This window comes from Megalobrama amblycephala, linkage group LG12 (genome assembly GCF_018812025.1).
Source record: "Megalobrama amblycephala isolate DHTTF-2021 linkage group LG12, ASM1881202v1, whole genome shotgun sequence".
In the NCBI taxonomy this organism is placed as follows: domain Eukaryota; kingdom Metazoa; phylum Chordata; class Actinopteri; order Cypriniformes; family Xenocyprididae; genus Megalobrama; species Megalobrama amblycephala.
Genome location: NC_063055.1, coordinates 22,950,511 through 22,972,708, shown reverse-complemented (window position 1 = coordinate 22,972,708; position 22,198 = coordinate 22,950,511). Strand labels below are relative to the sequence as shown.

The following is a 22,198-nucleotide window of genomic DNA, read 5'->3' as shown; positions in this document are numbered from 1 at the left end:
TAGAAACTCACAATTCTGACTTTTTTCTCAGAATTGCGTGATAGAAACTCACAATTCTGACTTTTTTCTCAGAATTGCGTGATAGAAACTCACAATTCTGACTTTTTTCTCAGAATTGCGTGATAGAAACTCACAATTCTGACTTTTTTCTCAGAATTGCGTGATAGAAACTCACAATTCTGACTTTTTTCTCAGAATTGCGTGATAGAAACTCACAATTCTGACTTTTGTTTCCTCAGAATTGCTTGATATAAAGTCACAATTGTGTTTTATAAAGTCAGAATTGTGAGAAATAAACTCTTGTTGCAATTATCTTTTAATTTTTTTTTTTTTATTCTGTGGCGGAAACAAGCTTCCGTAAAGACTGATAGGTTTTAAGGATTAAATGTTAAAAAGGCTTGCCATATATTCAAATAATGCATTATTTCATGATATAAATCATGAGTCAAATCCAAGACATTTTCAAGATGATTAGTGTGCATGCATTAATGTACAAGAAAAACCTGGAATAATCTTCCTAATTATTATCAGAGCTGTTTTCCATGTTTTGACATTCCATACACATAAAGATTTTTATACTGTACAAACTTTATATTCTGTATACAGTATATCCTATATATATAACTGTATATCCTCTAAACATAATACCCCTAAAAACAACCATTGTGGGGTTTTCCTCATGGGGACGGGAAAAAAAAGTCCCTATACGCACAAGGATTTTGGATATTGCCATCTTTGGGACATTTTGTCCCCATTAACGTAGGGTTTACCAGGACACACACACAAAACCGCCGCAGAAAATTAAAAAATGACAAATATGAAATTGCCTAACAATTTTGTGTTATACATTCTACAAATCAGCCATGATGAAGTCTTTGACAATGTCTAAATATAACCAAATGGAAAACCTAATAAAAGTAAGAGCAGCTGGGGAATACACAAGCCTATAGGCCCTATATTTATATAGGCTACGCTATATCTAGTGGTTACACTATGGTATTACACATAATATTATTTATTTCTCTCACCAGATGGCATGGATATGCATTGGATTTGAAATTACTTTGCTCTATTTTACAATTTTTCTCAGTCACTTTGGTACATTTTCTCAAATTGCAAACCAATAAATTCATTTCCCAAAACAGTTTGTACACCACAACACCACACAATGGACTACCTGTAAGTAAGTATTCATATTAATGAACATATCAGTGCCATCAAAATGACAAGTCCTTGTGTCATTGTTTTGCAAACAAGATCATCTAAATGTTTAGCCACATTGTCAATATAACAGTGTACTCTGTCAGTATTTTCAGATGTAAACTATGTCTACAATTTTGATGACAATGATTAAAAATGCACAAGACAGCACACTGACACATTACTGTAAATGGGATATTGATTGCAAGAGACTGGACAGGATTCACAGTTACACTTTTACTGTTGGTCTGTCAACAAATTACAGTACAATGTCATTGTGATATAAAAGAAAAAGACAAGACTATAATATTGAAGTGACTGAGAAAAACTGTAAACTAAACACTGTATTAAATGAAAATAATATGAAATATTTCCTCTATATTAGTATGATTTTATATAGAAATAAATGGTGGATAAATTAGAGTTTAATATTGCATAATACCATTAAATCCCCTCAAAATACAAAATAATGAAGAAAAAATAAATGTCACGATTCTTGTCTTTTGTCTGTTTTGACATCAGATTATCACAAGTGTGACCTGAGTGATTAATACCAGAAGGTTAATTCACAAAAAAAATTCATACATTTTATGAAATGTACATATACAAAATATCACATTTACTTTATTGAATGCTGCTTACAAATAAACAACTATATAAGTTATTAATTGATTCCACAGGTAATACTGCAAGTTTGGGTTGTAATATGAGCCATTTTACTTCATGTACTTTTCTAAATCTCATTACGCAGATGCGTACTGCGTAAACTCCCCAAATTACAAAAACTACAAAGCCCATAAGAATAAAGCGGTAACGCTCCGTAATATGATTGGCCGAAGTGGTTGCCACGCCTCACTACTTTGCGCTGATTGGCCTTTACCTTGAGCTCATGGACACTCGCAGTCTATCATTGGTTATTGTGAGGAAAAAGGGGTGTGATCACGACGCAGATCGGAGAGCCGTGCTGCGGGAGGAGCGAGCAGCGTGTTTCCGGTAAGGGCGACACAACAGTACCATTAGAAACGTTCTCTAAGAAAATTAAAGCAGACTTTAAAAGTCAGTCCTTTCCATGTGATTCGACATCGATTTAATAACTAAATTGAATTGTCAGGGAGCCATCTATCGAGCGGCGCGGAACACACGCGGCAATGGAAGCCGAGTTTCGGGAAATCGATGAGCTCGGGAACTGGAACGCCGTTTACCAGGTAAAGAACTGATTCTGCTTCATACTTGATTATGATGCTCCAAATATCCATATCAACCCAAAACAAGTTTGTTTTGTTTATTTGATGTGGTATCTGTATTTTTTGACAGCTCAGATTGCGCTGTTTCGTTTCTTACTAAGGAATAAATGCTTTGACAAGTTATAGAGATGACCTGAATTTGTCACTTTTAGATATAGAGATGGAGGGAAAGAGTTAACCTTTCATGAGAGGAAGTCTGTTATTAGTTGGTTTGACACCTTTATCTTCTACTTTGACTCAGTTGAAGTTTTTAATAACAGTGATGGATGAATGGCATCCTAAACTGGATGCTGGTGGTCCCCTATATAGTTAACTTATATGCCCTATAGTTTCCCCCCAGCAAATCATTTACCACATATTTGTTGCACTAACAGAATGAAGCATTTTCATCTCATAGACTTCTGTTTTACTGTAGGAGATTAAGCAGCAGTCCAGTGACCTACCATGCAAGATCGCCAAACTTCCAGAAAACAGAAGTCGTAATCGTTACAGAGACGTCAGCCCATGTAAGTGTGCCGCTTCCCCTGTTCGACACAGTGAGTGACACCTAACGGAAGGGGCCTGTTATCAGCGAGCTGTTAAAGTCATTTCACGCTGAAGATGTCATGTCTTTTTTTCTCTCCCTTTTTTAACTCTTCCGTCACAAAGAGCGACACTGTTGTGGTTTCCTCTTTCTCTGAGTCTCTTTTTCGACAACAACCTGAAAAGGTCCTCAGCTCGCAAAACACCACATTAAATGAATGCCTTGTGTATATTATTTGTTTCAATTGAGCGTTTTCATCAGGAAGATGTTTTTCTCTCTTGTTGGGGAACTGAGAACAGGACCTGAAAAAGAATCGTTCCACTGCTGAATTTGCAAAGCATCATGGGTGATGTGCCCCACAGCTTAATCGCGCTCTCTTTTCACAGTTGACCACAGCCGTATTCATCTACAGATCGGCAATAATGACTACATCAATGCCAGTCTGATCTCAGTGGATGAAGCTCAGAGAAACTACATACTAACTCAGGTGACATACTGACTCTTACACCCCAGATTTACATCTGCTGAGAAATCTGATGCTGTTTTTGCACCTGCATGACATCTGACACACACAAGGATAAAAAAGGGTGGTGTAAAGTCCCTAAAGAGCTCATTAACATAGTAATAGGGACATATATCCTGTGGAAAATCTCTTGTTTGTTACTTTTTAAGATTTTAAAATGCATTAGTAAAGGCGCTCTAAGCGGTTTGACGCGTTTTTAGGCCCAATTCTTTTTTTGTCACATACCGCAAACATCTCCTCACTATGCGCTAGCTGCCTGTCCCCTGAACACACTGTAAAAAAAACGCGGTCTCTGTAGTCGCCACAAGCTCCGAAAACTGCAATAAAAACAAACTGGTGCAGCCTGGACCACTTAACATAATAAACATGCTCCAGCCAATAACCGAAAAGCAGCGTCAATACGCAAGCTCCTTACATTTTAAATGCGCGTTCATGACTGTTTCAGGAAGCACGGAGGGGAGGGCCAGGAGGAGTAGGAGGGAGGGTCTAGCTAGCCTCTGTTTTGTTTGACAACACTTCGAACGTCAACAGGAAGTTTCTCCGCTCAGAATCGCTTAGAGCGCCTTTAAAGTCTGTTCACACCAACAAAATGTTCAAAGCATGGAAATTTGGTTTTCGCATGCAATTTGTCTGTTTTGACCAATGCATAAAAAAATGGCTGAATGAAAATGCTAAATCACTCTGACAGTAGGTGGCACTTTTAAAAAGCACAAATCTTGGCCAGTTTTCTTCACAATGAAATAGAAAAGAGATTAGAACTAGGGATAATTGATCATTGTTTAAATTAACAATCGATTAATCATTGACCTTATCCTCTTAAATCCGAAGCGAGGGGAGCTACAAAGTTTCACGTTACTTATCCAACACAAAATAGGTGTCGTTTTAAAGCATAGAAGCTTGATTTACAGTCAATATAGGAAATATGACCATCACTTAACAAGTGCTTTTAAAGGGTTAGTTCACCCAAAAATGAAAATAATGTCATTTATTACTCGTCCTCATGTCGTTCCAAACCCGTAAGACCTTCGTTCAAGATATTTTGATGAAATCCGATGGCTCAGTGAGGCCTCTATTGACAGCAATGTCACCGAACTTCTCAAGATCCAGAAAGGTACTCAAAACATATTTAAAACAGTTCATGTGAGTACAGTGGTTCTATCTTAATATTATACTTTTTGCGCACCAAAAAAACGGAATAACGACTTTTCAACAATATCTAGTGATGGCCGATTTCAAAACACTGCTTCTAAGTTTTACGAATCATTTGATTCGAATCAGTTGTTCGGAGCACCAAAGTCACGTGATTTCAGCAGTTTGCTGGTTTGATACGCGATCCGAATCACTGATTCGAAACAAAAGATTTGCAAAGCTTCGAAGCTTCATGAAGCAGTGTTTTGAAATCGTCCATCACTAGATATTGTTAAAGTCTTTATTTTGTTTTTGTGGCGCACAAAAAGTATTCTTGTCGCTTTATAATATTAAGATAGAACCAATGAACTCACATGAACTGTCTATAGAGGCCTCACTGAGCCATCAGATTTCATCACAAAAATGAAATCTTGAGAAAGGAAATGACATTGCTTTGAACGCAGGCCTCACGGAGCCATCAGATTTAATCAAAAATATCTAATTTGTGTTCTGAAGATAAACAAAGTTCTTACAGGTGTAGAACGTCATGAGGGTGAGTAATAAATGACATAATTTTAATTTTTGGGTGAACTAACCCTTTAAATTTGCTGACATATTAGAAGTGCTCTATTTTCAGAGCGTGAAAAAATAACTGCTTTACATGAAAATGTGATCTGTAAAATAATCGTGCATTACAGATGGACTTGTGTTATATAACATTGAAAAGGTCTCAACTAGCAAAATACAAGCATATTTTTTTCAGTTAGAGACCATACTATTTTAAGTACTTGTATAGAAAAGCACTGGCGACGCATGTGTAAACAGTATACACACTATGCTTTTGCACTACATTTTTGTTTGTAACTTCGTGAAACATTAGTAAACCATAATAGATCACATATCTTTATTTAGAGTAGGTGGTCTCAAACAAGCCCAAACACAACATAAGACAATGTGTAGATCATGGAGTGACATGACATGCTGCTTGGCTAAAGCTATTGGACTTCTGGATTGGTTTAATTGCTCTGATTGACAGGTCTTAAAGGATTAGTCCACTTTTAAATAAACTTTTCCTGATAATTTACTCATCCCCGTGTTATCCAAGATGTTCATGTCTTTCTTTCGTCAGTCGAAAAGAAATTAAGGTTTTTGAGGAAAACATTCCAGGATTATTCTCCATATAGTGGATTTCAATGGCTACCAACAGGTTGAAGGTCCAAATTGCAGTTTCAGTGCAGTTTCAAAGGGCTTTAAACAATCCCAGACGAGGAATAAGGGTCTTATCTAGCGAAACGATAGGTAATAAAAAAAAATAAAAAATACAACCGTTTATGCTTTATAAACACAAAATATCGCCTTGATCGTACTTCCCGTTTCCGCATTCTTCAAAACGATTATGCTGAATGTTCTACGCCTTCCCTATTCTACTTAAGGAAAAAAACGAAACTGGCACCGCGTTCGTTCCGTAAGTAGAATAGGGAAGGCGTAGAACATTCAGTGTAAGCGTTTTGAAGAATGCGGAAGCGGAAAGTACGTTCAAAGCGATTATTTTGTGTTAATTACTGTCATTCAAGGTCCAGAAAAGTAGTAAAAACATTGTTAAAGTCAATGTGACTACAGTGGTTCAACCTCAATGTTATGAAGTGATGAGAATACTTTTTGTGCGCAAAAACAAAACAATAATAAAGACTTTTTTTCAACAATTTCTTTTATACCCTGTCAGTCTACTACGCATTTGATGCAGTAAACACAGTTCATTGCTTCTGTGTTTACATCCAAACGCCGGCTCAGTATTGACCGGCTCCTGCGTCAGCATCACACGCATGCATCGTGGTGCTCACGTGAACAGCTCGGCCAATACTGAGCTGGCGTTCGGATGTAAACACGGATTCTCTGAACTGCGTTCAGTACGCCAACTGCGTAAGAGACTGACATGGAAGAGGAAAAATTGTTGAATAAAGTCATTATTTTTGTTTTGTTTTTTGTACACAAAGTATTCTTATTGCTTCATAACATTAAGGTTGAACCACTGTAGTCACGTTGATTATTTTAACAATGTTTTTACTACTTTTCTGGTTCTTAAATGATGGTAATTACGTTGCTTTCTATTGGGAATAAAAAAAAAAAAACAACCTTGGATTTTATAAAAAATATCTTAATTTGTGCTCCGAAGATTCTTACGGGTTTGGAACGACATGAGGGTGAGTAATTAATGACAGAAATTTCATTCTTGGGTAAACTAAGCCTTTAATACATTTAGAATACGTAATTACGGCAAGCTCGCTTCATTTCACATACTCTTATGTCTGCTGCATGTTTTGCGCATGTTTTGAACACGCACCTCAAAACTATGCAATCTAAAGATGACCTTGCTTAATCGACCATCGATAAGTCACATTGATGGCATGCAAATGTTTGTGTCGGTCTTGAAGGGTTAGTTCACCAAAATTAAATTCTGTTATTAATTACTCACCCTCATGTCGTTCCAAACCCGTAAGACCTTCGTTCATCTTCAGAACACAAATGAAGATCTTTTTGATGAAATCTGAGATCTTTCTGTCCCTCCATAGACAGCTACGCAACTGACACTTTGACGCTAAGATCGTAAAAATAATCCATATGAATTGGTTCAGTCCAAATTTTCTGAAGAGACTCGGTCACTTTATATGATAAACATACTGAATTTAGGCTTTTATTCACACATATACATTCATCAACGCACACATCAGTTGTGGTAAACGGAAGCTCAAGCAAGTTTGCTTGACTTGCGAGAACCAGTGTGGTTCATTTTTGTGTATTATGCAGCACGTTTGAGCTTCCGCAAGAGGTTTGTTTTTGTGCGTCAACCATATTCGGTTGAGCTTCTGTTAATGTTCACTGACCATTGTTTATATGTGAATAAAAGCCTACATTAAATCTGTTCATCATATAAAGCGATCTAGAGTTTTTTTTAGAGCTTTTGAAACCCCAGCCAGTAGAGCATTGCAATAATCAATGCAGGAAAATACAAAAATGTTAATCAACTTTTCAGCCACAGGGAAAGACAACATGGGACATAGTCTGCAGTATTTCTAAGATGAAAAAAAAAAAAAAGATGTTTTGACAATATTCTGGATTTCAAGATCAAATGTTAAAATAGCATCAAATATCACCCCCAAATTTTTCAGCTAAGTTTGAAACTCCAAACTAGAGCCATAATTGGTTGGCCACTTAACATTTGGAACAAAACGCAAATGAAATTCTCTTTATTATTTAGCCAATCAAATAATATCAAACTAATTTGAGTTATAAAATTATAGATTTTTAAAACTGCTCTTCAGTTTAAAGATGAGCCATTGTAACAATGGCCATTTTAATTAAAATAGTATCATTAAAATGATACAGTATAAGATGAGTTAGTAACTTTTCTGCTTTGTTGTCAATGAACTGGTATTTGACCTTTTTGATGGGACATGAGACAAAAAGGTTATGAAATGCTGATTTGTGTTGGGTAGCTACACTAAAACAGTGATAGGTAAGCAAGTAATGGGGAACTCCCTGTTCAGAGACCTCCCTCCATCCTGGTTTTGACATTTGTGTTGACGTTCATATTACGTGTCCATTAGGCCACAGTTCGCGTCAGACACTGATATACTACAGTGACATTCCATTTTAACACTCATGGCATCTACCCGAGAGGTTTTCCCTCTTCTGTATCTGGAGAGTACCCTAGGAAATGTTGTGAAATCTTGAGTTGCGTCAGCATGACGTTTCTTTATTGAACAGATGAATTATCACACTGATGCTCTGAGACGGCAGCAGACTCGTCTTGACTTGCCAGCGTTGTTCAGTCAAAGCATTGCCAGCTACAACCACAAACACATAAAACACACACGCATTCTCACCCGCAATGTCATGTACCTCACAACTGCTCAAATGTGTGATTCACTGAAACTTAAGGTCAAGATGTGCACGAGATGTGTTTCACTATAAGCAAAATGAAAAATCCCAAATACATTTAATAGAATTTTAAATTTAGTAACTACTGTACAGACTGTTCTGTACTGTTCACCAAACATGTTTTTATTTTTTATAAAGAAATGAATACTTTTGATCAATTTAATGCATCACTTCTTAATAAAAGTAAATAAATGCAGCCTTGGTCAGCATATTTTTAATAACAATAAAAAAAACCTTATGGCTCCAAACATTTGAATTGTAGTGTATGCTACTACTTAGTCTGAACTCTGTTGCAGGACAAATTCATATTATGTATGTTTTTAAAATGTATTATTAATACAATAGACTGGGTATGCTCATTTTAATGGTTGTTTTTGTGTTTAGGGTCCATTACCAAACACCTGTGGTCACTTCTGGGAGATGGTGTGGGAGCAACGCTGCCGAGGGGTCGTCATGCTGAATCGTGTTATAGAGAAAGGCTCGGTGAGAGGAACACACACCATACCTGTACCATACCGTACCATACTTGTCACATCGATATATATACACACACTCGCTTTGGATACCTGCCTAAAACACTTCTAGCGTGCATATGGAATGTGTACATGTGTTGTGTATGTGTGAGGCTTGTGCTGTATGGTTATAATGAAGAAGTGTGTGTACGTGCAGGTAAAGTGTGCTCAGTACTGGCCTCAGCGAGAGGAGAGGGAGGCTGTTTTTGAGGACACAAACTTCAGACTTACTCTGATCTCAGAGGATGTGAAATCGTACTACACAGTACGACTGTTGGAGCTGGAAAATCTGTCGGTGAGACACTTGATCTTCCTCTCATCTCATCCAGTCGTGCTTTCGCTCGCCTGTCAGTCTCTTTCTCTGATCATTCAGCTATTTTTAACACTTGAGGTTTTATATAGTACTTCTTTAGTCATTTTTCTTCAGTTTAGCCAAAATTCTTGTTTTCCAACAAAAAATGTTGCATGTACAAAAATGTTTCTAAAAATGTTCAGAACTTCTTTATAGCAGGATACCGTGTTGACTTGACTCAACGCTCTCAGGATATTACAGATGCCAGAGGCTCGTTTCAGACAAACACACACTCATCATGATTAATGTTGTGTCATGTGTGTTTAAAGACACTGGAAACACGGGAGATTCTTCATTTCCACTACACCACATGGCCGGATTTCGGCGTGCCAGAGTCACCTGCGTCTTTTCTCAACTTCCTGTTCAAAGTGCGCGAGTCGGGCTGTCTGAGTCCAGATCACGGCCCTGTCGTGGTTCACTGCAGTGCTGGAATCGGCCGTTCTGGAACATTCTGCCTTGTAGACACCTGCCTTCTACTGGTAAGAGAACTGACTGCTTCTATGTGATGCCATATCTGCCAGACAAATTTGCTTATGTTAATATTTAACTTTTTAAGTAGAGGAGTGTACTCAATAGCAGTGTATCCGCGGGGCATTAAAAAGCATTAAAAGTCATTAAATGGATTTTGCCATTTAAGGCCTTAATTTTCGCATTAAAAAGCATCAAATTTTATTCCTACAGGCATTAAAATTTTTTAGATAGTTTTCTAGAAGAATAATACTACCAGCTTATATTGAATATAGCCTTCATAATTAATAACTTTGATTTGCTGTTGTAAAATATGTACATTGGTGTGATACACACAATAGGAACCCGTTTGGTAATTGCTTCCAGCCGGTGCAAAATTAAAAAAAAACACCGTTTTGGACAGCGGCGGGCTGTGACCTGTGGAAGGCTGCATCAGTGTTGCCAACTTAGTGACTTTTCAGACCCCTTTTGCGACTTTTTTCCAAGAAAGCGCACGAATATACTTGTTAACCTGATCTAGCTTCCGAGACCCACCGGTACTGCCGCACGAGCGTGAGATCTTGCTTCCCTTCCTCTGCCTCAGGCACACCTCTCTCTGCGTCTGCTGTTCAGTGAGTGGCTGAGAGGAGCAGCGCATTCAGTTGAGGATGTGTGCTCTGCCAGAGAACACATAAAATAGATACTATTGCTTCTAACCTGAGTGATCATTTTACGTGTACATATAACATTAGCCGAAATTACAGCAACTGTCTTTATCTTATGTTTATTGTGATTTTTGTCAGACAACGTCTCGATTATAAATCAGGTTTCAGTTTAACATGTCAGGGCTCGACACTAACGCTTGTCAAATAGTCCGGGATAAGTGGATTTTTTGAAGGGGCAAGTGAAAGAGAATTTTACTTGCCCGGCCGGACAAGGACAAAAAAAATCCAACTTCGATACAAAAAAAAAACAAAAACATGAGATTGATTTTATTACATTTAGTGTAAGTGGCGACCGATAGTGGATAATAATAGGCGGTGTAATGTAGTGACGAAAACAAGGTTGCGCTGTTGAGGCTCGCGCACCATCTCGAAGGAGAAATGGAAACATGAGCGAAGGACACACAAAAAGAATCTCAGTTAAACATACTGCGGTAAAAATTCAATTTGGAGTTTTTATAATTTGATACAGTAAAGCAATATCACACGACGAAGAATGCTGTTTTCCTAAACAGGCTACCATCACAATTAAAACGTGACACTGATTTCATACAACTGTTCAGTTAACAAATAGTTAATATTAAGTCACTTACATTTTAGAAGGAACATTGACTGTTTTTGTTCTATTTTAGCAGCGAAAATAGTTTCAAACAAAGATCACAGCAGAACCATAGCGTAGCAACACTCACCCTGCATCCCAATGCAGTGATGCGCGGATCAATGTATAAACAACCCGCACCCGACCGACGTTTTCAACTAACCCGCCCGCAACTCGGACCGCAAAAAAAAAGAAAGAAAATAGGCTATTGTACCCGACCCGCTTCCTTAACCGCATTTTTAAAAAGTAGTAAATGCTCATCGTAGCGTCATTGGGCCATATTTGAAAAAAGTGTGACAGCCCTTAGGAGCGCAAACTGTTCTTTTTCTGAATGTTGTATGATATAGCCTAGTGTTATGTAATAAAGGCTTGATTTATTCATTTATTTCGTTTCATTTTCTTAACAATTAAGATGCTGCATGTGTTTATCCAGTCTAATCGAAGTGTGCGTCTCTCCCCCGACTTTCCCAACAAAAATCCCACCCCCTCTCAGAAAATACATAAAACTGACATTACTGAGCTATATGCGTTTAAAAGTAGCCCATTAAAATGGTGCAATGGCTCAGTTCAACGTGTTTGGAAATCGGGCATTTTGTCCCGCGTCAGCATTTATTCAAAAGTTAATAACGCTCAACGTTAATAATGTTACTATTTCATTCTTTCATTATTTCGGCAAATGTCTCCCACACTTTGCTCTTTCTATTTGTGTATTTGTGGAGCTTCCACTCCCCAGTCTTCACCTTTTCTCTTGCCGCCTCCATCTCTACCTGCAGACTGAGCTCGTGCGTCATCTTCGCGCAAGTTATTCAGCCAATAAAGTCTAGGCCTATGTATTTCATAGAAAATTGTGTCTAGTACTATATAAATTACAAAGGTTTAATTGGCATCTTTATTTCAAACGACCCGACCGACCGCGACCCAAATATCATTAAAAATATTTTTGGATGACTCGTAACCGCGGGTAACCGTGGGTGACCGCAGGCACCCGCTCATTTTGGATCAACCCGCGCATCACTGTCCCAATGTGCATACTATCCACCCTATCCGCCCTAAATAGTATTGAATAATAATAATGTTACATACTATTTAGGATGGACAGAATGCTCATTGAGATGCAGGCTCAACCTTGTTTTCGTTACTGAATGATTCAGCAATTTGAAGCATTTTGAGTCAAAAGATTCAATGACCCATTCATAAACAACTTCCTCATTCTTTAATGAATCAGCCATGACTCACTTATTAAGACGGTTACTTGACGCCACCTACTGGTGGCTTAGTATAATTTTTAAAAGTAGAATTTCCCCCCAACATTTCTTACAATCCCATAACATTATTTAATGCAGTTGTAATTTTTTTATTGTAAATATGTAAATGATTTATTTTGATTGGTAACAGCCCTTAGTGTCTTATTCCAATTAAATTTAATTATAAAAAGCATTAAATTAGATTTGATGAAACCTGCAGAAACCCTGAATAGCATATTAGTTTATATTATTAAAAATTTGCATTGAGTCATGACATTTATGCATTTGACACATGGTGTTATCCAAGTGAAATTTAATGATTTTTGGTACCTTGGCACTCCTTTTATGGGAATTAAATAACACTAATAATACACTACCATTCAATATTTTGGGGCCAGAAAGTGACAAAGATTTATTGTTACTGAAGTTTTCTTTATCAATTAAATGCTGTTTTTTTGTTTTTTTTACTTTATAGTCAATGAATCATGAAAAAATATATCACGATTTCCACAAAAATATTAAGCAGCACTGCTGTTTTCAAAATTAATAATAAGAAATGTTTCTTGAGCAGTAAATCAACATATTAGAATGATTTCTGAAGGATCATGTGACATTGAAGACTGCAGTAATGATGCTGAAAATTCAGCTTTACCATCACAGGAATAAATTACGTTTTAAAATATATTTCAATAGAAAAAAATATTTTAAATTGTAACAGTATTTCACAGTATTACTGTTTATTACCGTTTACTGTATTTATAATTATAAAAATGCAGCCTTGGTGAAACATTAAAAAAAATCTTACTGACCCCAAATGTTTGAAAAGTAGTGTAAATAATTATATACACCACATATTAATAAATTGAAATGCAACCTTATGCAAACTTATTAACCTTAAAGCTGTTGTCTGTAACTTTTTTTTGGTTAAATGATCCAAAATCAATTTTTGAGCATGAACATAACCAGTCAGTGTTCAAAGCTATCTCCTTACCTTAGCCCGATTCACAACAATAAGCTTGTAATAATGTTTTATAATTGGGGTGGTACTGGTGAGTTTTTGCGGGAATTTCGAGCATGTCGCTGTTTGTCTTTGCGTCATTAAGTCACGTCTGCATACATAAAGAACTAGTCTCAGCTAGTAGGCTATATGGCATGTGAGGCGGATCATTTATAGCCTTTTCTCACAGCAGCTGAAATAATTAAACTTATTTTGATGGTAGATTGTATGGTATGACAAATTAACGTTAATGATTAGACTACAGAAATTGAAATCTACAGGTAACGCCAATACACTAAATACACACAGTCATGCAATGCTGATATTGTTAACATTAACAATTTGAGAACAAAGTATAATAACAATAATAATTTGCACAGTTTGACGTGATATGAGCTAAGCGATCGTTAGATTTAATCAGCAATGGTAGCGCGATTTATTGTAATGCTTTCTTTTTCCTCAGTCAGAACAAAAGTGCCAGATGTGATACTTGTTCAGATGACATTTTCCAGTGAAAATTCTTATTTTGGTCATGCTTCCAAGACTACAATCTTTGATTCCAAAATACAGTATCCACACCGATGTGGTGATTGACAGCAAACATTAGATTAATCCGCTCTGAGGAGCCGTGCCGATGCACAACCCATGTAAAGATAATTCCACAAACAACTGCAATTGCAGGTTTCAAACAGAGATGGCGACAAAGAGACAAAACTTACGGAACGCAGTATTTAGTAATAGTGTTGTCACAAGTACTGACTTCAATACCAAGTCGATACTGAAATTTTAAAAATGTGGCATTTTGAACACTGTTGAGCGGATTTATAAACCCCTATGATTGGCCGCTGTGTTCACACAACAATGATCAGCACTTCAAAAACATGTAAACAGACATTAGACTTGTCTGCTGATAGACACCTGCTTTCAAACGCTCCCGCTTTCAAATTCAAACACTTCCGTTTGCTTTCAAACGCTCTCCTGCGTTGATCATTGTAGCCAATCACAGACATATATGTTGAGCGTGTGAACACAATGGCCAATCAGAGGTGTTTACGAATCCGCTCGACAGCGCTCAAAGTATCACATTTTTAAAATTTCAGTATCAGCTTGGTATCGAAGTCGGTACTTTTGACAACACTATTCAGTAAACCTGTAGTAAGATAAACAGGGTTCCCACGGGTCCTTGAAATCCTTGAAAGTTTGTGAATCTGAATTTTTTTTTCAAGGCCCTGGAAAGTTTTTGAAAATAAACATGCATAGATACAGGTCCTTGAAAGTGTTTAAATTCATTTTGTGCAAGAAGTTTTCTGGAAAAAAATTCCATATTATTCCATATTATTAATGCTTATGCATTATTTTGCCAACACTTTGTGGCCTATGCATACACATTCACACGCGCACGAAACTACTACGATGGTACTTCAGTGTTTCGCAGATGTAAATCCATGAGGCAAGAAAAAGTGCTTTTCAATAAAATCCATGCAAAAGTTAATATCAGATCATTTTAAAATACAGTATAGGATGTACTGAATATTCTTCAGTTTTATGCAAAACAGAAATATGACATAGAATATCAGATCTCTGCCATATGGCCATAAATAAATGCAAATAAAAAAAAAAAGCTTTGTAACACGATGTAACCTTGCTCTCACTTGAAATGTGTCCCCAAATTAAGTCCTTGAGTTTGAGGGTATTGGACCTGGAAAGTCCTTGAAAGGTCCTTGAATTTGAAGTCGACCAAGGTGTGGGAACCCTGAATAAATAACAAACATACTGCAAGCAAGAGGACAATAGCGCAGAGGTGCAAATAAAGTAAAAAGTGCTTGACCTTTTTCAGATAATTAACAGCAGTATCAGTACTTTTAATTTCCCGTCTGAATTTCTCATGCACACATTTCTCAGTAGACCCCCACTCCCATTACGTCCTCTAAAAAACAAAAAAAACCTGCTATTATGTTTTCTCAGATGTCTCAGAGGGAAGATCCATCATCAGTACGCATCCAGGAGGTTTTGCTGGAAATGCGACGATACCGCATGGGTCTGATCCAGACAGCTGATCAGCTGCGTTTCTCCTACCTCGCTGTCATAGAGGGTGCCAAGTACATCATGGGAGATACGTCTGTACAGGTAATGCAATGGGATGTTCAAGAAACCAGCATTTTTGAAACATTTAAATTTGGTGTTCTGAAATGTTTAATAATGATAAAATAATATTAATTCTGTCGTCATTTACTCACCCTCATGTTGTTCCAAATCCATGAGGCTTTTGTTCATCTTCAGAACAGAAATGAAGATATTTAGAAGATATCTATATGAATCGAGCAGTTAAATTAGACTTCAGAGGAGACATGATTACTTGATGTGATGAACAGATTTACTTTAGACTTTTATTCGCATATAAACATTGATCAGCAAATATACATAAAGCATTCAGATTTGGTCACAGAATCTCAGGCAAGCTTGATTGATCCACATATAAGCTTTCGCAAGAACCAATGTGGTTTGTTCTCATGCATCAAGCAAGTACGGTTGAGCTTCTTTTTATGTTTGCCCATCAATGTTTATATGTGAATAAAAGCATAAATTCAATCTGTTTATCATATAAAGTGATCGTGTCTCTTCAGAAGATTTTGACTAAACCACTCAATTCATATGGATTTATTTTACGATCTCTTTATGAACTTTTGAAGCGTCAGAATTTGCAGTGCTTCCCACAGGTTTGAAATATACTTGGGTGAAAAATCCTCCTGTAATAAGATAAACAGGGTTCCCACGGGTCCTTGAAATCTGAATTTTTTTCAAGGCCCTGGAAAGTTTTTGAAAATAAACATGCATAGATACAGGTCCTTGAAAGTGCTCGAATTTATTTTGTGCAAGAAGTTTTCTGGAAAAAAATTCCATATTATCTCTTCCATATTATCTCTGATCTCTTTATGAACTTTTGAAGCGTGAGAGTTTGCAGTGCTTCCCACAGTATTTGAAATATATTTGCGGTGGTAGCCGGGTGAAAAATCCTCCTATTACCCACAGCACAAAAATGGTCTACATGTGACAAACAAATAATGTGTAATTTTTAACAGAATATTTATTTATTGAAATTAATTTTAATTACATAGCATACTATTACATTTAATTACATACTAATATTATGCATTGTAAATTATGCAAAATTACAGCATTTTAATGGTTCTCCTTTTCCTATGTTCTTCTTGCTGTCATATAGTGTCTCTTTCAGTGAATGGATCATAGATTTTACTAGTAAAATTTATATAGTGAATAATATAGGTGTCAAATAATGTTCTTAGTCTATTCTTCCTGTGGGGGAGACTACAGTAATTTACTATGAATTAAATGGAAATCAAATTAAATAAAATTTATTGTGTAACCAAAATACTAATAATGGCCAAAAGAAAAAGAAAAAAACTTAGCGTGTTACATTTAATTAGAACAAGCCTGAAATACTCCGGGACACTTATTTTGAAATGTCTGTATTATTGCAGGCTGATCCTTCAGATTCTTACAACCATATAAAACATTTTATATAAAAGCCATAAAGTAGACATTGTAATAATTCATCAACTTGAGTTCATTAGCAATCGTTTGGCATAAATCTGCGCTTTTCATTGATTGAGAATCATTTTGAAGCAGTCTGAAGTGCTGTTGCGCGCGCCTGTAGAACACGCAACAGCGCCGCCTTGTGACATTGCAACATGCAGCGCTTTTTGTGAAATACTGCAGTGCATGTGGGAATGTCAGCGGGAGTAAACAGTTCTGATGCACACATAACGAGCAGGTACGAAACGCGTAGGGCGAGGGGAAGTTTTCCACTAGTTGATCGCAGATGGTTTTATTATCTTGTGCGGATATAAAAGTATAAGAGGATAAAAATAATAAAAGCAAAAATGTGTCTCCAAATATACTTGGGCGGCGGTTAATATGCCTGGGCGGCCCGCCCAAGTAAAGTCTATCTGTGGGAAGCTCTGGGGTGAATAGACTTTCAGTGGAGGGACAGAAATCTCTTAATTTGTGTTCTGAAGATGAATGAAAGCCTTACAGATTTGAAATGACATTAGGGTGAGTAATTAATGACAGATTTTTCATTTTTGGGTGAACAAACCTTTTAATGCATCCTTGTTGAATAAAAGTATTAAATTAATATCTTTCAAAAAATAAAATCTTACTGACTTAAATGTTTACAATTTTACAAATATTTTTAATTTTTATTTTGAATAATTTACTTTTAACATTAATTTAATGTTAAAAAATAATCATCCTACCATTTGGCCATAAAATGCCAAAAAATCCCTGTCAATTTTGAATCATTTAACTGAAAAAAATATTATATTGTTATTTAAACATTAAACATTAAAACATTTTGGGGTTGAACTTCCATCAAAAATGTCATCATATGATATACCCTATGGTCATAAAAATACTTCTCATTTTGTTCATACTGCCCACTACTAGTAGGCTGTATCGATCAGTGAAATGTTTCTATTCCTGTGCGAGTAGGAGTCTTGGAAGGAGTTATCAAATGAGGAGGATCTGCCCCCTGAATTCACTCCTCCTCCCAGGCCACGGCCCCCAATAGATCCTCCCAATGGCAAAGACGACCTGGTGAACTCTGACCCCACACACTTCTTCAATGAGATCATAAAAAACAATGCAGAAATCTGTGCAAAAAGGTCAATATCTTTTATCTACTTTCAACGTATTCTCTCCCAACAGCCACATACAAACATTTTTTTTTGTTGCTGTTTTTCCAGTGCACCCCAGACATTCACAGACGGGCCAGACCTACGTAGACGGGTGGTCGCAGCTGGCGAGGCTGACGCGGCGGCATTGTCAAGCGAACAACCCGACGACCCAATCGTTCCAAGAGAAGCCCCTCCCAAACCTGCGCGGTCTCCGCCCAAGACTCCCACGGCAGAGGCTGCTCCTGCTCCCGCCTGTGGAGCGTGGAGCCCCTTGATGACCTGTGTGTGTATGTGCACGGTACTGGCTGCAGGTGCTTATGTCTGTTACCGCACCTATTTCCACTGATGCCCTGTCTTTCGTTCCGTCTCTTTCTCTATCCCTCCATCTGCTGGCTATTGGCGGGAAAAGAAAAAGAGAGACACATACACACAGACACTCATACTTTCTCAGCTGGACCTGTCTCTCTCAGCTGAGCCCATCTCACTCTCTCCGTGTCTCTGGGGAAAGTTTCAGAGGCTTTTCTCTGCCAAACTGCTGTCGTCTCCCTCTATACACACTCTTACACACAATCTAATAAACGTGTGTCCGTTTAAAACCTCAGGGCCTCACAATTCAGGTGTTGCTACCTAAACGTTATGTACAGGTAAAAGAAAATCCAAAAGACTCTGTTATTGCTGCCGTAAGTAAGGGAAATTTTTGTGTGTATGTATCTCAATCATATGGCATTTTTTTTTGCATTTTAAGTCTGACGACTATCAGTGATGGTCTCGGATGGAGCTGCACAGGAGGTTAGCTCATAACACATGCTGAACACACAAATCTGCTGTACCTAATAGAAAACATTTGTGCGTCTCAGAGAAAAGGGAGGTCACAAGTAGTCTGGGATGTCTGATATGATCAAGTGATCTGTGTTACACTATTGTTACAGTAGAAAACATCCCAAATTTTTCTCTTTTCATCCTTTTTTTTTTCATTCTCAGCTTTTTTGTGTATGCCAAAGGTGACACTGGCACTTCATTCGTTTTCTTTGTCAAAACCATTTCCTTTTAACCAAAATGTTCAGACCATTTAGTCAGATCCAATCTTGCAGATCTGAGGCCTAATGCAATAAAAGGAACTGTGTTTAGTTCAGTCAAAAGAGAACTTGCATTTTAGTTTTCATTAAACAGAAATACTAAAATCACTTAAAATCAGGCAGGCATTCTTACTAGACCTGATGTTCTGCACTTGATGGGTCTTTAAACCCAAATTTGAGTACATTTAATTTAAAGTGAGCTTTGGAAATCGAGGGGAAGAAAGTTAACTTTAATGATGGAACAGCATTTACTGCGAATCCCTCTGTGTTTTCATCTAAACATCCCTGGCTAATTCATTATTAATCAAAGATGTGGCAAAGCTCAACCAACAGGTGGCAGTATTGAGTGCAATGAGATTTTATTTTTTATTTTTTTTGCTTTTATTCCCCATTAGATGATAGTGATTCATAGGACAGGTTTTGAATTTGAATTTTTACCTTTTTTCTAGCTGCAATACAGATACGTTCAAATGCTTCTGGCCTTTGTCATGTGATTCGAACGGTGTGCAGTGAGCGCAGGGGGTCAGACTAACCAAAAAAAAAAAAAAAAAATCCCGAAACACCAGCAGCGAATGAATGCAACGAGAGAAACTATCAGTGACACTGAGCTGTCTTTGTGTTTTACTGTTTTTTATTATATTATTGTCATAGTAATTATTATCGAGAGAGATTAACGGCAGACGGGCATCAACATTTCCTTCAAATCAAACCACGCTGCAGAACTGTTACTTTTGAACAATGTGTGAACAAGTCCAATGCAGTAACCTCAAAACAAATTAAGCCTTTTCTTTAGGTGTGTTGAGGCCTGAAACGCTTTTAATTGTGACTTCGCTTTGTGTGGTGACTTTTTGACTGCTGCTTGACCAGTCCAGAATTGTATTTTTTGGGTTGCTGGGTGGATTTTCCTGTTTGTAGAGGTTCAGTGTTTCACACTCTGAAGCTGTTGATGTTTGGTTTGAAGGTTCTGCCACCATCCATCATGACTCTCAGAATCTGGTCCTTTAGCGGGACCACAGAATGTAAAGTCTTTTTGATGGCTTTATTTACACACACATATATAGAGAAATATATTCGTCTGTGTCATTGTTTGTCTTCTTTCAGTTATCTTTGGACTGGTAGACATCAGACTTTTTTGGCCTTTGTATTTGAGGCGTAAGAATCCCCCGCAACCTGTTGTGTTCTTTTTAATGTTGATTATCTGTTTGTTTTTTTTTTGTAAGAAAAGCATATGCTTTGTTCCAGTTGGATGTAATGACAGTTGAAATTTTATTTTTCGGACAGAATACAGAGCAGACGCTGTGGTAATAAATGTGTACATCTCTGATTATCTTCTGTTTTTGATTTTGTTCCTATTTCGTTCTTATTCCCTCATGTGACTATGACAGAAGTTCCTCAGTTATTTATAAAATCGAAAACTTTATGAATGAAAAAGCTCTCTGAGTCATAAATAAATCAAATAAAGCTATATCATAGATTATAGACTCAAATCCATGTGAAAGGTATAGTTTCATCATCTTATTTAGCTCAAACTCACATTTGATATCACAATTAAAACTAAATGTAAATGCACGCCTGGATTATGGACTGAGATCTATGGCCGGGCTAGCTCGAGACCAAAAGAAATTGAACCAGGGTTCTCAGTGATAAGGCCCTCAATTTTGAGTTTTCATTTGCCTATCAAATCATGTGTGCCCTTAAAGTAAGAGAAGAGTCTCTATGAAGAAAAATATACTGGTAGTATACATTTTTATATTTATATGTAAGGAAGGAGAGATGAAAATGTAGGAATAATTTGTAAAATGTGTAAATATTAAATACAAATATATATTTTTAATATGCATTTTAATAATAATTAAATCACTTTTTCCCCCACTGATCCTCCCCCCCCCCTTCCTGCTTCCGGTTTACTTTTTGTCACAGGCCCTGTGACAAATTTTAGCAGTGTAAATAAAACAACAAAATCACGTTTCTTATTGGTGTACGTGTCCCTTTGAATGTTTTAGGTCAGGTGGTTACATCTCTGACGTAATGTTTTCGCGCTACAGACTTCAGTACAAACATGAAAACTTCACGTGGCCAGTGGAGGGCGCTTCAGGATAAGTAATTCACTTCTTGGCTTTGAACTTGAACTTTTTTTTAATAACTTGTCTGAACTCGTGTCATTGCAATCTAATAACATTTATTTCAGAGTCAGAGAATTGTGACTTTTCATATGCTTGTGCCCCTTTTCTAAAGAAACCATCCTCCTGTTAGCATGTTCACAGTGCAAAAATGTAGATATAAATCCATAGGCTTTCCTAAACCAAATCTGTATCTTTCTGTGAGATGCTCTACTTATGACAGGAGTCTTCAACTGTAATGTTTTCTTTTGTGTACGTGCTTGCGTGTGTGTCAGCACAGTTCAGTTGGTACCCATGCATTTCCTGTAGCATTACCTTGCCCTACTAACAATAACTTACAGCTTCAAATAAATGATTTTGAGCACATTTGCAAAGTTTTATTATCTCAGATAGACTGTTTCTGTGATAAACAAAGGATTTCCTGAATGTTTTTATAACTCAAGTGACATAAACATGCCTTCATATGTACTTTACAGTACATACAGTATACATGACATTTCATAACCATTCTGTGCTGCTTTTGAGTAGGTTTCAGTTAATGCTAATGACGTTTTTCTGACGTTACTTGTCTGATTTGTGGTTGTCTACCTGTTTTTACTGTTATATTCTAGTTTGTGTCAGTTTCTACTGGTCTGAGAAAGTTCATAGTCAGTTTGTCTCCTCATGGCCTAAACAGATTATTGGAATGCCTCAATTAGAGGTGATTTATGTCACATCTGCCAAGCAGTGCATCCCATTTCCTGTGACATAGCCTATATGTAACAGTTTGCATGTTTTGGAGTCACTCATTTCTCTTTCTGTCTTTCAGGGTGATTCAGCAGTTTGGAATCATGATTTTGATTCCGGTGTTTATTAACCGTTTCTGACATTGTTGAA

The 22,198-nt window shown here is 37.0% G+C and overlaps 1 protein-coding gene across 1 annotated transcript; it reads left to right on the top strand.

The window, feature by feature from the left end:
* Positions 1-2,092: 2,092 nt before the first annotated feature.
* On the top strand, positions 2,093-20,529 carry ptpn1 (protein tyrosine phosphatase non-receptor type 1). The gene is made up of 10 exons (XM_048209706.1): positions 2,093-2,193; positions 2,312-2,405; positions 2,860-2,950; positions 3,354-3,454; positions 8,942-9,040; positions 9,227-9,364; positions 9,691-9,900; positions 15,395-15,556; positions 17,942-18,114; positions 18,196-20,529. The coding sequence occupies exons 2-10, from the start codon at positions 2,349-2,351 to the stop codon at positions 18,470-18,472; spliced, it is 1,308 nt and encodes a 435-aa protein (XP_048065663.1). The 5' UTR covers positions 2,093-2,193; positions 2,312-2,348; the 3' UTR covers positions 18,473-20,529.
* Positions 20,530-22,198: the final 1,669 nt, after the last annotated feature.